Here is a 13,602-nt window from a genome sequence, read left to right on the forward strand (position 1 = left end):
ACCTGTCATTAAACATCTTGACCGCAAAGTGGTAGTTACCGTAAAGATAGTAGGTGTTTATAGGTTGGTTGCAGTGAAGGTGGCGGTCAAGGAACTACTCTGGTTCTAAAATGTCCGGTTGGTAGTTCTGCCTTGCACACTAGAACTTGTATAGTAAAGGGTGTGTAATTTCTTTGGGGAAGAGTAACAGAAGTGTGGAGGTTGGGAGGAAACGAGAAGATGCATTGCATTAAAAGACCTCTGAAACTGCAAAGTGAAAAAGTGCTAGTATTTATTCATCTCAGAAATTATGCCTTAAAACATCGTCTGCAAAAGTCATTTCAACAGTCAAATTTTCATAACAAATTAAACTTAGTGGATCTGTGATCACACAGAACGTATATTTTGTGTTTTCAATCAGTTTTGAAACATTGTCGTGTACTTCCTGCATCTTATTTTTGGAATTTGCAATTGTGTCCTCTTTGGATTTTCCAGCTGATAATTTCCGCATTTCAATTTCGATTGCTCTTGTAAGTCGAAGAACTGGCTTCATCTCTTTCTCCTGTCTATGTATCGCTCTCCTTTCCTGTTCACTTCCCTGTCTTCTTGGCTCTGTTGTCAAAATAGATAGGCAGAACATGTTGTGCATCACTTATTAGAGGGAAAGTCTATGCTCTGTTCAAAAGGTGTTAAGAATTAGACTTCCAACAGAAGACGCAAGATAGAGGTTCTAATCTCAGTTACCTGACTGGTTGTTTTAGACTTTGAGAACGTTTTAGGGTGTGGATTTCTTTTCCTCCAAGTTGGTGCATTGTAAGAGCCTGAAGTATATTTGTCTGTAGAAAAAAGACAGGCACTCTTTCTTAATTTCAGCTGCAATTTAGGGAAAGACTCTCTTAGCCTGGTATGCAAATTAAATATTACATTAGCTGAAGTATCAATGCATACATTGGGTGACTCAGACACCACCTCTGAAATACAAGGTAGTATTAAATATAGATTTTGCCCCTAGAACTCTAAAGATCATCTGTAATCTCGCAGCGTTTCCATCAGGCTCACAGGATCTTCCAAAGGAGGCGGATTGTGCCACGGACATCCTTGACTTGGACAAAGTGAATGTTCCTGTGTAGACAACCTGCCCAAAGGCATCAGCTGCTTTTAGATTAGACTACTCCACAATCCGGTCTCCTTTTTTGTCCCTGCTTGGGAAAGCGCTAGATGCAAGGCAGTGTTATGTTTTTGTACTAGGTGGTTGATTTTGCGTCAGAGTATGCTGCCCAATGACTGACTAGTTTTCTGTAAAACTCGGTTAGAAATCATTATTATGAATACTCTGGTTTTCTGTTAATTCCAGATTAATTCCATTAATTCAAAGTACTAATTCCACAATAGTCCTAAATTTTTCCTTTTGCACACAGCCTGTGAGTCTTACCATAGCTTTCGGTTTGGGTCCAAAATCTTCTATTTGCGTCAAGCTGATTCTTTTGTTTGGAGCGTTTCCCAGCATACGGCTCAGGTACTGCTGAAAAGAAAGGTAGCGAAAGTGCTAATGGTGGTTTTTACGACAAAAATGGTGATCGCCTTTTTTTGGGGGGGTTTGTTTTTTTCTTTTTTTTTTAAACGCTATATCCTTTCTCAACCTGGAAATTTGATAAGATGTGTTCTTCGCATTGAGAATGTTCTCTCTGTAATCTCTATGAAAGAAAAAGAAAAACCCCACAACTATTCGCCCCTGAGACGAAGCGGTGATGCTGGGATTCCTTTTGCTTCACTTCATTTGTCTGAAAGTGGGGGTTACTGTGTCTGAAGGAGGTTCCTTTGATTGGCAATTAAGACAGGGAGGCACCTCTAGGTGGAGATTCAGCCCAGCTTAAGAGAGGTGACTGAAACGGGCAAGATGAAATCACTTTCTTAACGTTTAAGGATCCTGTGTAAGCAGGAACCCACCTGTCGGTCCATTGCACTTTGGTTCTTGGGTGACGGTGGCAGTACGGTAGACTACATATGCTGATCTTCGAGGTTCTGAAGAACTGAAATAAGTGTCTCTTCCAGTTTCTCTCACTGGAGGAATAGCAGAAGCAGCTTCATCGTCCTTACTTTGACCCCTTTGTTGGCGACGTGGTTTTGCTTTGGGGTCTGGAGTGTGAATTCCTAAAAGAGAAGCAGCAAACTCAGACCAAAATGCTGGGCTATTCCTTCAAAATTGGACATGTTGCAGGAGGCCGGAGGCTGGAAGGCCTAGATAAAGCAAATGCTCTTTGTGGCTAGTCCAATCCAAATATGGACTGTCCCTATCTGACACTAAGAACAGAAATTAACTAGGTCCTGCCAAGTCATCTGTGAGTTGAGTAAACAAGAAGGAATAAGCCAACTGTTTTCTCAAAATACCTTTTCCTGTTCCTGTGTTATGGGACTTGCTTTCTCCCTCGGAAATCCATTGCTTCTCCTTTGCTTCTTTACCGGGATAGTTCTTTACCCGCTCCATGCGATTGGTTCCTGAGGGATTAAAATAACGCATATTTACTTTTTGCAAAAGCAGGCACAATCTTCTCCTCCAAAAATGCTTTTTTGTTTGGTTGGGTTTTTTGGGAATTTTTTTTGGTTTTTGGTTTTGGTTTTTTTTAAAGCAGATCTCCCACTTCATACACAGGTCTTCTTGGGCTGTACATGTTAAAAGTGCCGTTCCTCAGAAGGAAAGCGGAAGCGGTTATGGTTCCTCTAGAAGAGTTCACGGTTGCAAAATCTTGCAAGGAAACTCAAAAATTGACTATAAACACAAAGGTGTTGGACTCGTTCAATGTCTTTGACCGCTTCTGGCTTAGAATGCTTCTCATTATGAATTTGCAAATCTTCATGAATACTGTATTTTGGGTTTACAGTTTAAAAGTACAAACATTGGCTTTAATCCACATACGCGTTTGTAATCACTGCGAATCAAAAGCTGCATGCAATTTATGTGCGTGTCACAGGGGGAACAAATCCTTTTCCAAAGTCAAAGTGTACCATCTAAATGGGAACCCAATGCAAAGGGACTCCAGAGCATAGGGTGACAACCCTGGTCTGTGTGTCGCTACAAGGTAACTCAGTTAGCAACAAACCAGGAACCTTAATTAGCATGGTCCTGCCTACCGGTGCTTATTTCTCACGTGCTGCACATGAGGCACGCTTTTCCTCTGGCTCAGCTGCATCGTCAGTTGAGCTACGTGTTGTCCTGCGATCTGAACAACTGAAATGATGTGGCATGCAAACTAACTTCAGTTTATAACTTGATATAAGTTTAATCCTCAGGCACATCGGTGATACAGTTTACAGCATGGGCCCAGGCATGCTTGTAACAGCTGACCTGGCGTTGCTGACGTGGTGCCAAGGAGCATTGCAGCACTACCAGTCAACGGCCAAAGCTTCAACCTTGTCACATTGGCTTTAGCTCCGATGTCAACGTACCTAGTGGTAAGGGTATTCTACTGCGGACATGTCTGTTTTATAACTTCACAGAAGCAATTCTTTTCCAAAATTAAGCAGGAAAAATTCAATTGGAATCAGCTTAGAGGATTTTTTTTTTCCTAGAATGATGCTAACCCAAGCAGAATGGTAAAGAGTGTTTTTGATTGTTATAGGTAATGGTGCAGCGTGAGAAAGAGTCTCTAGAACATAACAAAGAAAGAATAACTCAGATCTAAAATGGTGAAGCTTAATGCGTGCACGTTCAGGTCCTTTTTCTTAGCACATGATGTTCAGCAAAGAGAAGCTGATGCTAAAGTGTATTACCTCCGTTTTCAAAGGATCCACGATCTGTTCTGGGAATGGTCTCTGCTGGTACTGTCGTTCCTGAGCTCTCTCCTTCTCCTTTTGCATTCTTAAATGTTGTAGGAATTGTATCACCGTCGCCTGGAAGGGCAACAGAGAGAGTGGTTTAGCTGCTTGTGTGTAAGCCCAGGGAATGGCGCTGCCATTCTCTTCCTCCCTCAGTGATCCTATCTGACTGAATTTCTGGTATTTTCAAGATGCATGTCATTGTGGTACCAAAAACCTCAGAGAACTGTCTGGAAGAAATGCTTTGGGGAAACATCTCTATCCTTTTCTCTGAATGTATCTAATTCTAAAGACAGACCTATATTAAAACCTGTATTTGCCTGTTTGTTACTGATTTCCTTGTCGATAGTCTAAGTATATCTCAATGAGGTGACATAAATCTTGGTCGTGAGGAAAAATTGTAGGGAAGACCACCTCTGTCGTGTGTCTCAGGAAAGTAGACATAGGCTTAATAGCCCATTTCTACCTTTTCCCTCGCCAGTGGACGCAGGTAGTCGCCACGTGTGTGACACTACCCATGTATATGGGGAAAAAGTAGTGAAGTCTGTTGACGCTCTTTGTAATACGCTATCCTTCATTGTCACTACATTAAAGAAGAGGGGAGGAGGGGCAAGCTATGGAGTAGTTTCTCCCTGTAACAGTAATTTAAAAAGTGGTAAACGATGTCCCAGAAGATGAAAAGCACTTGCCTGCCTGCAAGTCTCGCTCGGTAGCTTCCCAGGGTAGTAGCTCGTTTTCCCGAGGTGAAGACACAGTTTTTGTTGATTGGTGTTCCTGAGGGTACTGAATCCCGTAATACTCTCCTAAACATACCCCCAGAGGAGGAAAAAACCCAATGTTTACTGTATCGGCAGTATTGCTGTTTAGGAAAGAGTGACTATATTGCTGTTTAGGAAAGAGTGACTGATTTCCTACTTACCAGATTGATAGCATATTTCCTTTATTGCTCTTTCCTCTTCAAGGTCTGCAGCAGTCTGAGGCACCCAGTCAGGAGCACCTGTAGGCAGTATTTTTAAAAGGTTACGCGGTATCTATACAAAGACCTTCAACAATTCTTAATGGTCAAAAACCAACGTGAGTTTCATTGTGGTCAGGGTTTGTTTTTTTCTGACGGCAACCTCTGATTCTGGACAGAAAAATGATTCCTGAATAGCAGGAGTTTCCAGCTGCAGTGGAATTGCAGTTCCAACACGTATACAACAAGCTCTGCCCAAAGTTCCTCTGCTGCAATGTCTGCCGGCAGAGCTGGTGAAGGGAGTGCTCCTTGTCTGTCTCAGTTAAGGCCGCTAAGATCAGCAAAGCCCTCCTTTTTATACTGTTTAAATTGAGGTGGCTTACTCGGACTGAAACCGAGTTAGGAAGCGCTAACAGGCAGCCCCGAAGGGCAGGGGGAAAGTGAAAAGCAGCTTGGGGCGGCCTGAGAACTAGCACAGGAATTTGCGGAGTGCACGCATGAGAGCAGGTCGGTCTCTCGCTTTCACCCCCTGGGACTGCACGGTTCATTCCTTCCCAAGGAGTCTCTCAGTCAATGGTTTAACTACATTTCAAAACCTAAATAAAATCTAATATAGCAATAAATGTATACACATACACACTCGGTTAAACTAATGAAGAGTTTTGAGGGGATTCTCTTTGCTAGATTGAAGAATATCTTTCTGTAGTAAAATGAGACCGCCTACAGAGTTTAGGAAATCAGTGAAACAAGGCTTCTAGTCAGCATGAGAAACCTGCCCTCCATGGTGGGATGGGGGAGAGAATCGGCAGAGAAAAAGTGAGAAAACTCGTGGCTTGAAAGAAAGACAGTTTAATAGGTAAATACTTTGAGCAAAGTATTTAAGGGGAAGTCACACAGCTACCTTTTGTAAACCAACCTGTGACTTCACCTTCAGTGAGGAGAGTGTACAGCCCCTGTTCAAAAGTTTGTTTCCCAGAGAAGAAGTACCACCTCCTGAACTTGTCATTTTGTCCCCAAATTTTGAGAAATTTTGAAGAGTGACTACCAGTTCCAATAGTTTGGAGATTATGTCAAAAACCCGTCAAGACCTCTTTTCTCAAAAGAGGATGGTTTGATGGTTATGCTAATAAACGAGTTGCAAAGTGCATTGCGAGAGTGGAAAACCCCCTTCTACCCCCCGGTAAACGAAAGAAAAAATTGTTTACCGTTCTCCTCCTCTTCATCATCGTCCTCATCGTCGTCTTCATCGTTGAGGTGTATAGTCAGTGGAGGGTGAATTGGTCGTAAAATATTCTTTTGATTTCTGAGTGACTCTTGACCATGGGCTGGGTGCGGAATCCCTTCTTGGACACCTTGTTGCAATGGGGCATCTGCAGGAAAGAACATTACATTCATTTTGTTAGGAGGGAACTGGAAGATCAAATCCAGGTTCAGGCCAGCAGGTATCTTCTTGAAATCATTGCCATACTGAAGGAGTCATTAAATAGACGGATTGTGCCTTTTCCGAAAAATCTTCTGCTGAGGTCGGCAAAAGAGCGTCTTCCAAGTACAGAAAGTCTGAAAAAGCAGGCAGGTATTTACACTATGGGACAACATGGGATTAGTAATACGGGGGCTGAAGTGAGTCAATGAGTTTAGAACCCCACCTGTGAAAATATTTTTAACATGCTGAATAATAGGCAGGCCATGGCATCGATTTTGAAGAGTTTAGCAACGCTAAGCACAGGAGTACCAATTTTTAGCTTGTCGACAATTTTTTCTCTCAAAATCTTCTGAACCACAACTCTCTCTACTAAGTGCAAAGTGTAGATTTTGAGAAGGAATATGAAGTTCATGACATTAATTTACACTCAACCAGATTCTTGTGCATCTCTTGCTTGCCTATGAGCAGCATGTGTATCATGTTAAAGGCATTTTAGTAGCACTCCTGCAGACCAGATTTGTTGTATCTCGTGCAAGAGAAATTAAGATACAACACTTAACTTGGTAGAGCCTTTATTTATTCATTTCATTAGTAATGTATTTATTGATTTAATTTATTAATTTATTCCAAACGACAAACTGGAAATACATCTGCACACACAGCACTGTAATCTGATGTTGTCTCTACAAGGGGTGTCTCATCCATATAACATGTTGTGCTCTATCAACAGATACTGCTGCTGGTGGCCCTAACAACCTCCTCCCTCCAACCACACACGCTGCTTTTCATTTCTCTTAAGTGCTTACCTGCCCACTAACCATTTTCACTCCTGGAGAGATTTCATCTAGCAAATACCCAAGGAAGGCAACATTTTTACTCCATGGATCTTAGCAACCTAAACTGCCTTTTGTGACTTCACCTTTCATGTCACCGATAGTTACAAAGATTCGTAAGCAGACAGCTAAAAAAAGTCATATGGCAACCCTATTCAAATGCCAATCCAATTCCTTTCTTTGCCTTCAACTTGCCGGCATAGCGGATCATACCTGATTGATTTGCCATGGTACATTTCTTCACCTGCACGTACGCTACGTAAGCGCTGGAAGGACGTTTTTGTGCACTTACTTAAGAGCTCTACTGGACAAACGGCTGAGAAAATATTTTTACTCACTGTTACTCGGCGGCAAAAAAAGTCCATTTATGCTGCGAGGTTTGCTGTGATGGAAGGCGCAACTGATCCTCAAGCAGCCTGATGGTTGTGTTTCCCAGAAACAGGAGATGTTGCTGTACTTCTGCTGCAGGAGAAAACAGGTTTCAGATACTGTCAATACAGCAATAAAACGGGACTAAATGGATTCATATACAGCGTACTGCTGTGAACATATGACTAAGATTTTGTGGGACCACGCGCTGCTACTTTCGAACATGTAAAGTTATCTTAAGCTCCAGGTAACTCTAAAGTTACCTTGAGCTAGGGCAAGGGAGCTTTCGTGATGTCTGTAGATGAGAATAGGAGCAAAGCAGTCTCCTTACTGTACTGCAGTGCGTGCAGTATCGTGGGTTACCGGCGGTTTCTTAATGAGTTTCTATGTCATTTTTTAAAGGACATCAAAGTCACACTTGAAAATAGTTGAATACGTGACGGGAAGTTCCACCCAGTTCCAGACATTAGCAGCTGGGTCTCAGAGCAGCATCTCCAAAACATGCCACTTCTGGACTGTCGTCGGGACAGCTGGGTGTTTAGATGATCGTGAGCTCTTCTCACTGCTCCTGAAAATCAGCTGTTTGATCTACAGATGGGGCCAGGACCCACGCAGAGTGGCATAGCGACGTCTAACTTTACATAACCACCCTCCCTTTCAAGACGGATATGTCAGGAGAATCAAGGGTACAAACCACTCTACAATCTACAGCATTTACCTGTGCGTAGGGGGAACAAACATGGAAAGAGCGGTCATTCCCAGCTGCGGCCATTTCCAGCTCTCGGGCTTCTCCTCCACTCTCCTACTGCTGGCAGAACATACACGAAAAAGTTAGAGCTCTCAACATTCAGGCAACTTGTAATCGTGTCCTGAAAGCAGTAGTTCTCTTTCCAAACCTGGACCTTCAGACCTTTTTGGAAACAAAACTCCAACAGATGGCGAAAGACGCTGGAACGGAGGAGCTGCTACCTTCTCCGGGCTTGCTGAACGGACGAAGGCAGTTGCTAGCCGGTATAGAATGTTACGTTACGAAAGCTCCCAACTGCTCCTCCAGCTCGTGACATCAGCATGATGGTGCTATGTGGCCTGTCCAGCTTGAACACCTTCCTCTCTCTCCCTTGCTTCAGAGTAGAGTACGGAAAATCGGACCGTTTCAAAGGGTCTCCCCTTCTGGTGTTTCTTTAACGTAAACCGGAACAAACCCATTTGGCAGGGCTACAAGAATACCCAACTTCTTGCTTATCCTTATCCTTTGACTAGGTTTTCAACCAAAATCCTGTTGGCCCATGTTTTTCTTGCAGCACCTCTTTCTTTGGATGGAGAAACTTGCTGCTTCGTGTTAGTACACTGCTAGCTGTTAACGGCTGACGTTGTTGGAGTTCATTGCTTTTTCTTGCTTCCATGATGTCCAGTGCCACAGCTAAAGCAGAAAGAAGAGCGTACACTTGTGTCCCTAATTAAGACCTCTGTTCTCGCTCCCGTCCGAGGCTGCCTCTGAACAGACAATATCTAGGCGGGGAAAGGAAGTTTCAGTCCTGGAAAACGGTCAGGCAGGCTGTGATCCCCAGGACAGGGGGTCACAGTTCCCACACTGAGTGACATCAGTGACTTGGAGCTGAACACTTCAGGTGCCAGAGACTCCACGGGCACAAATGGTACGAGGCTGGCTCAGCGGTGGTTATGCCCAAGCTGGGGGAGAAGCACGGAGACATTGAAATGACTGGAAGTCTTCAGGTCTCTCGAGGAGCCGATCAATTTGTTTGTGACTCAGGTATCAGGAGATGGCCCGAAGAGCTGTGAAGCGAGAAACGATGTGAGTGAAGGGGCTCCCACAGGTCCGTAAGCCCTACAGCTGACTGGGGCACACAGGGGAAGGAACATGCCGGAAAGCAGGCGAGGGCCATGAATAATGAACTGCCAGCGGGCAGGAGCAGCCCGAGTAAGAAAGTGTTAACGCTGCCAAGAGCTATCCAAACAGGGGCTCTTCTTAGCTGTGTAGCTGTGCCTCAGTGAGGCCTGGCTGCAGGGAGGGGGAGACCCGGGCGGCGGGAAGTGTCGCTGCAGGTCTGGAGCGAAAGGCACGGTAGAGGTTTCCGTGGGGCTCCCCCCTGGAAGGCGGGAAAGGAAGGTCGTTTGGGGGCCGTTTCAGCTCTGTCCCCCTCCTTTCCTGCCAGGTGCACCCAGGTGTTGGCCCTGAGGTTGCGTTTGCTTTTTCCAAGTGTAGGGAACAGCCAGGGCAAGGAACGAGGCCGCTCCAACATGACGGCACTGGGAGCTTGTGAGCCTCGTGGGGGAAAAATAAGCTGCGCTCTCATTTTTCTTCTTTCTTTTCTTTCTTTTCTTTCAACAGTTTTATTTGGTGATCAGAGGAATATCGGACTTATGACAGAAGCATTCATCCGAGGCAGCAAGAGGTGCAATACTTCGCAAGGTGAAAGTAGTAAGTCATGGTGCCCAATCAGAGTTATTTCTTGTTGTGATTGGGGTGGCATTCACCTGTCTGGCTGTGGGCCTGCGGGTCGTGTTTCCCGGTTTTAGTAGCAGCAGCAGCAGCAGGAGCAGCAGCTACTGCTGTGTGTCGGCTGGGTGACTTTCTCCCCTGGGTGTTTGGGTTCTGGATGGAAGAGCTGAAACGATTGCCAAAACGTCAGTAACTTTGTTGTTCAGCTCTGAGTACCAATGCCATCCTGATGGTGGTCGTGTAAGGGGACCTCCCTGCACTAGGTTTTGGCTCGGATAGAGTTATTTTTCTGCACAGTGTGGGGCTGTGCTGTGGATTTGTGCTGAAAACAGTGTTGCTAATACCGGGATATTTTGGTTACTGCTGAGCAGTGCTCAGGCAGCGTCAAGGCCTTTTCTGCTTCTCACCCCCCCCCACCAGCGAGTAGCTGGGGGTGCACAAGAAGTTGGGAGGGGACACAGCCGGGACGGCTGACCCCAGCCGACTAAAGGGATATTGCCCTGCTTTCCTGGGGATGGCTGAACACCTGCCTGCCGATGGGAAGTGGTGAGCCATTTCCTTGTCTTGCTTTGCTTGCGCGTGTGGCTTTTGTTTTACCTATTAACGTGTCTTTATTTCAAGCCCCGAGTTTTCTCACTTTTTCTCTTCCGATTCTCTCCCCCATCCCACCGTGGAGGGCAGGTTTCTCATGCTGACTAGAAGCCTTGTTTCACTTAGGTTTCACTTCTATTGTGTGCTCTATTGGATTACAGCTGTTGTGACTTCACCTGTCATTAAACATCTTGACCGCAAAGTGGTAGTTACCGTAAAGATAGTAGGTGTTTATAGGTTGGTTGCAGTGAAGGTGGCGGTCAAGGAACTACTCTGGTTCTAAAATGTCCGGTTGGTAGTTCTGCCTTGCACACTAGAACTTGTATAGTAAAGGGTGTGTAATTTCTTTGGGGAAGAGTAACAGAAGTGTGGAGGTTGGGAGGAAACGAGAAGATGCATTGCATTAAAAGACCTCTGAAACTGCAAAGTGAAAAAGTGCTACTATTTATTCATCTCAGAAATTATGCCTTAAAACATCATCTGCAAAAGTCATTTCAACAGTCAAATTTTCATAACAAATTAACCTTAGTGGATCTGTGATCACACAGAACATATATTTTGTGTTTTCAATCAGTTTTGAAACATTGTCGTGTACTTCCTGCATCTTATTTTTGGAATTTGCAATTGTGTCCTCTTTGGATTTTCCAGCTGATAATTTCCACATTTCAATTTCGATTGCTCTTGTAAGTCGAAGAACTGGCTTCATCTCTTTCTCCTGTCTATGTATCGCTCTCCTTTCCTGTTCACTTCCCTGTCTTCTTGGCTCTGTTGTCAAAATAGATAGGCAGAACATGTTGTGCATCACTTATTAGAGGGAAAGTCTATGCTCTGTTCAAAAGGTGTTAAGAATTAGACTTCCAACAGAAGACGCAAGATAGAGGTTCTAATCTCAGTTACCTGACTGGTTGTTTTAGACTTTGAGAACGTTTTAGGGTGTGGATTTCTTTTCCTCCAAGTTGGTGCATTGTAAGAGCCTGAAGTATATTTGTCTGTAGAAAAAAGACAAGCACTGTTTCTTAATTTCAGCTGCAATATAGGGAAAGACTCTCTTAGCCTGGTATGCAAATTAAATATTACATTAGCTGAAGTATCAATGCATACATTGGGTGACTCAGACACCACCTCTGAAATACAAGGTAGTATTAAATATAGATTTTGCCCCTAGAACTCTAAAGATCATCTGTAATCTCGCAGCGTTTCCATCAGGCTCACAGGATCTTCCAAAGGAGGCGGATTGTGCCACGGACATCCTTGACTTGGACAAAGTGAATGTTCCTGTGTAGACAACCTGCCCAAAGGCATCAGTTGCTTTTAGATTAGACTACTCCACAATCCGGTCTCCTTTTTTGTCCCTGCTTGGGAAAGCGCTAGATGCAAGGCAGTGTTATGTTTTTGTACTAGGTGGTTGATTTTGCGTCAGAGTATGCTGCCCAATGACTGACTAGTTTTCTGTAAAACTCGGTTAGAAATCATTATTATGAATACTCTGGTTTTCTGTTAATTCCAGATTAATTCCATTAATTCAAAGTACTAATTCCACAATAGTCCTAAATTTTTCCTTTTGCACACAGCCTGTGAGTCTTACCATAGCTTTCGGTTTGGGTCCAAAATCTTCTATTTGCGTCAAGCTGATTCTTTTGTTTGGAGCGTTTCCCAGCATACGGCTCAGGTACTGCTGAAAAGAAAGGTAGCGAAAGTGCTAATGGTGGTTTTTACGACAAAAATGGTGATCGCCTTTTTTTGGGGGGGGGTTGGTTTTTTCTTTTTTTTTTTAAACGCTATATCCTTTCTCAACCTGGAAATTTGATAAGATGTAGTCTTCTCATTGAGAATGTTCTCTCTGTAATCTCTATGAAAGAAAAAGAAAAACCCCACAACTATTCGCCCCTGAGACGAAGCGGTGATGATGCTGGGATTCCTTTTGCTTCACTTCATTTGTCTGAAAGTGGGGGTTACTGTGTCTGAAGGAGGTTCCTTTGATTGGCAATTAAGACAGGGAGGCACCTCTAGGTGGAGATTCAGCCCAGCTTAAGAGAGGTGACTGAAACGGGCAAGATGAAATCACTTTCTTAACGTTTAAGGATCCTGTGTAAGCAGGAACCCACCTGTCGGTCCATTGCACTTTGGTTCTTGGGTGACGGTGGCAGTACGGTAGACTACATATGCTGATCTTCGAGGTTCTGAAGAACTGAAATAAGTGTCTCTTCCAGTTTCTCTCACAGGAGGAACAGCAGAAGCAGCTTCATCGTCCTTACTTTGACCCCTTTGTTGGCGACGTGGTTTTGCTTTGGGGTCTGGAGTGTGAATTCCTAAAAGAGAAGCAGCAAACTCAGACCAAAATGCTGGGCTATTCCTTCAAAATTGGACATGTTGCAGGAGGCCGGAGGCTGGAAGGCCTAGATAAAGCAAATGCTCTTTGTGGCTAGTCCAATCCAAATATGGACTGTCCCTATCTGACACTAAGAACAGAAATTAACTAGGTCCTGCCAAGTCATCTGTGAGTTGAGTAAACAAGAAGGAATAAGCCAACTGTTTTCTCAAAATACCTTTTCCTGTTCCTGTGTTATGGGACTTGCTTTTTCCTCGGAAATCCATTGCTTCTCCTTTGCTTCTTTACCGGGATAGTTCTTTACCCGCTCCATGCGATTGGTTCCTGAGGGATTAAAATAGCGCATATTTACTTTTTGCAAAAGCAGGCACAATCTTCTCCTCCAAAAATGCTTTTTTGTTTGGTTGGGTTTTTGGGGAATTTTTTTTGGTTTTGGTTTTTTTTTTTTTTTTTTAAAGCAGATCTCCCACTTCATACACAGGTCTTCTTGGGCTGTACATGTTAAAAGTGCCGTTCCTCAGAAGGAAAGCGGAAGCGGTTATGGTTTCCTCTAGAAGAGTTCACGGTTGCAAAATCTGCAAGGAAACTCAAAAATTGACTATAAACACAAAGGTGTTGGACTCGTTCAATGTCTTTGACCGCTTCTGGCTTAGAATGCTTCTCATTATGAATTTGCAAATCTTCATGAATACCGTATTTTGGGTTTACAGTTTTAAAAGTACAAACATTGGCTTTAATCCACATACGCGTTTGTAATCACTGCGAATCAAAAGCTGCATGCAATTTATGTGCGTGTCACAGGGGGAACAAATCCTTTTCCAAAGTAAAGTGTACCATCTAAATGGGAAC

The 13,602-nt window shown here is 43.8% G+C and overlaps 1 protein-coding gene across 1 annotated transcript; it reads right to left on the reverse strand.

Annotated features, from left to right (window-relative positions):
- Positions 1-280: 280 nt before the first annotated feature.
- On the reverse strand, positions 281-8,366 carry LOC129201532 (uncharacterized protein C12orf50 homolog). The gene is made up of 10 exons (XM_054812971.1): positions 8,091-8,366; positions 7,342-7,465; positions 5,953-6,117; positions 4,712-4,789; positions 4,482-4,595; positions 3,748-3,867; positions 2,368-2,475; positions 1,927-2,130; positions 729-815; positions 281-591 (listed from the first exon to the last, which is right to left on the reverse strand). Exons 1-10 carry the CDS (start codon positions 8,142-8,144, stop codon positions 281-283), a joined length of 1,365 nt encoding a protein of 454 aa, XP_054668946.1. The 5' UTR covers positions 8,145-8,366.
- Between the last annotated feature and the right edge of the window lie 5,236 nt (positions 8,367-13,602).

The sequence above is a fragment of the Grus americana genome, chromosome 1 (assembly GCF_028858705.1).
Source record: "Grus americana isolate bGruAme1 chromosome 1, bGruAme1.mat, whole genome shotgun sequence".
Lineage (NCBI taxonomy): Eukaryota > Metazoa > Chordata > Aves > Gruiformes > Gruidae > Grus > Grus americana.

Coding starts and splice junctions, on each gene's coding strand:
- LOC129201532 (XM_054812971.1), bottom strand. CDS start 8,144: ATGGCCGCAGCTGGGAATGACCGCTCTTTCCATGTTTGTTCCCCCTAC. Junction 4,596..4,711: donor GGAAATATGCTATCAATCTG/GTAAGTAGGAAA, acceptor GGGTATGTTTAG/GAGAGTATTACGGGATTCAG. Junction 816..1,926: donor AAAGTGCAATGGACCGACAG/GTGGGTTCCTGC, acceptor TTTTTTCTACAG/ACAAATATACTTCAGGCTCT.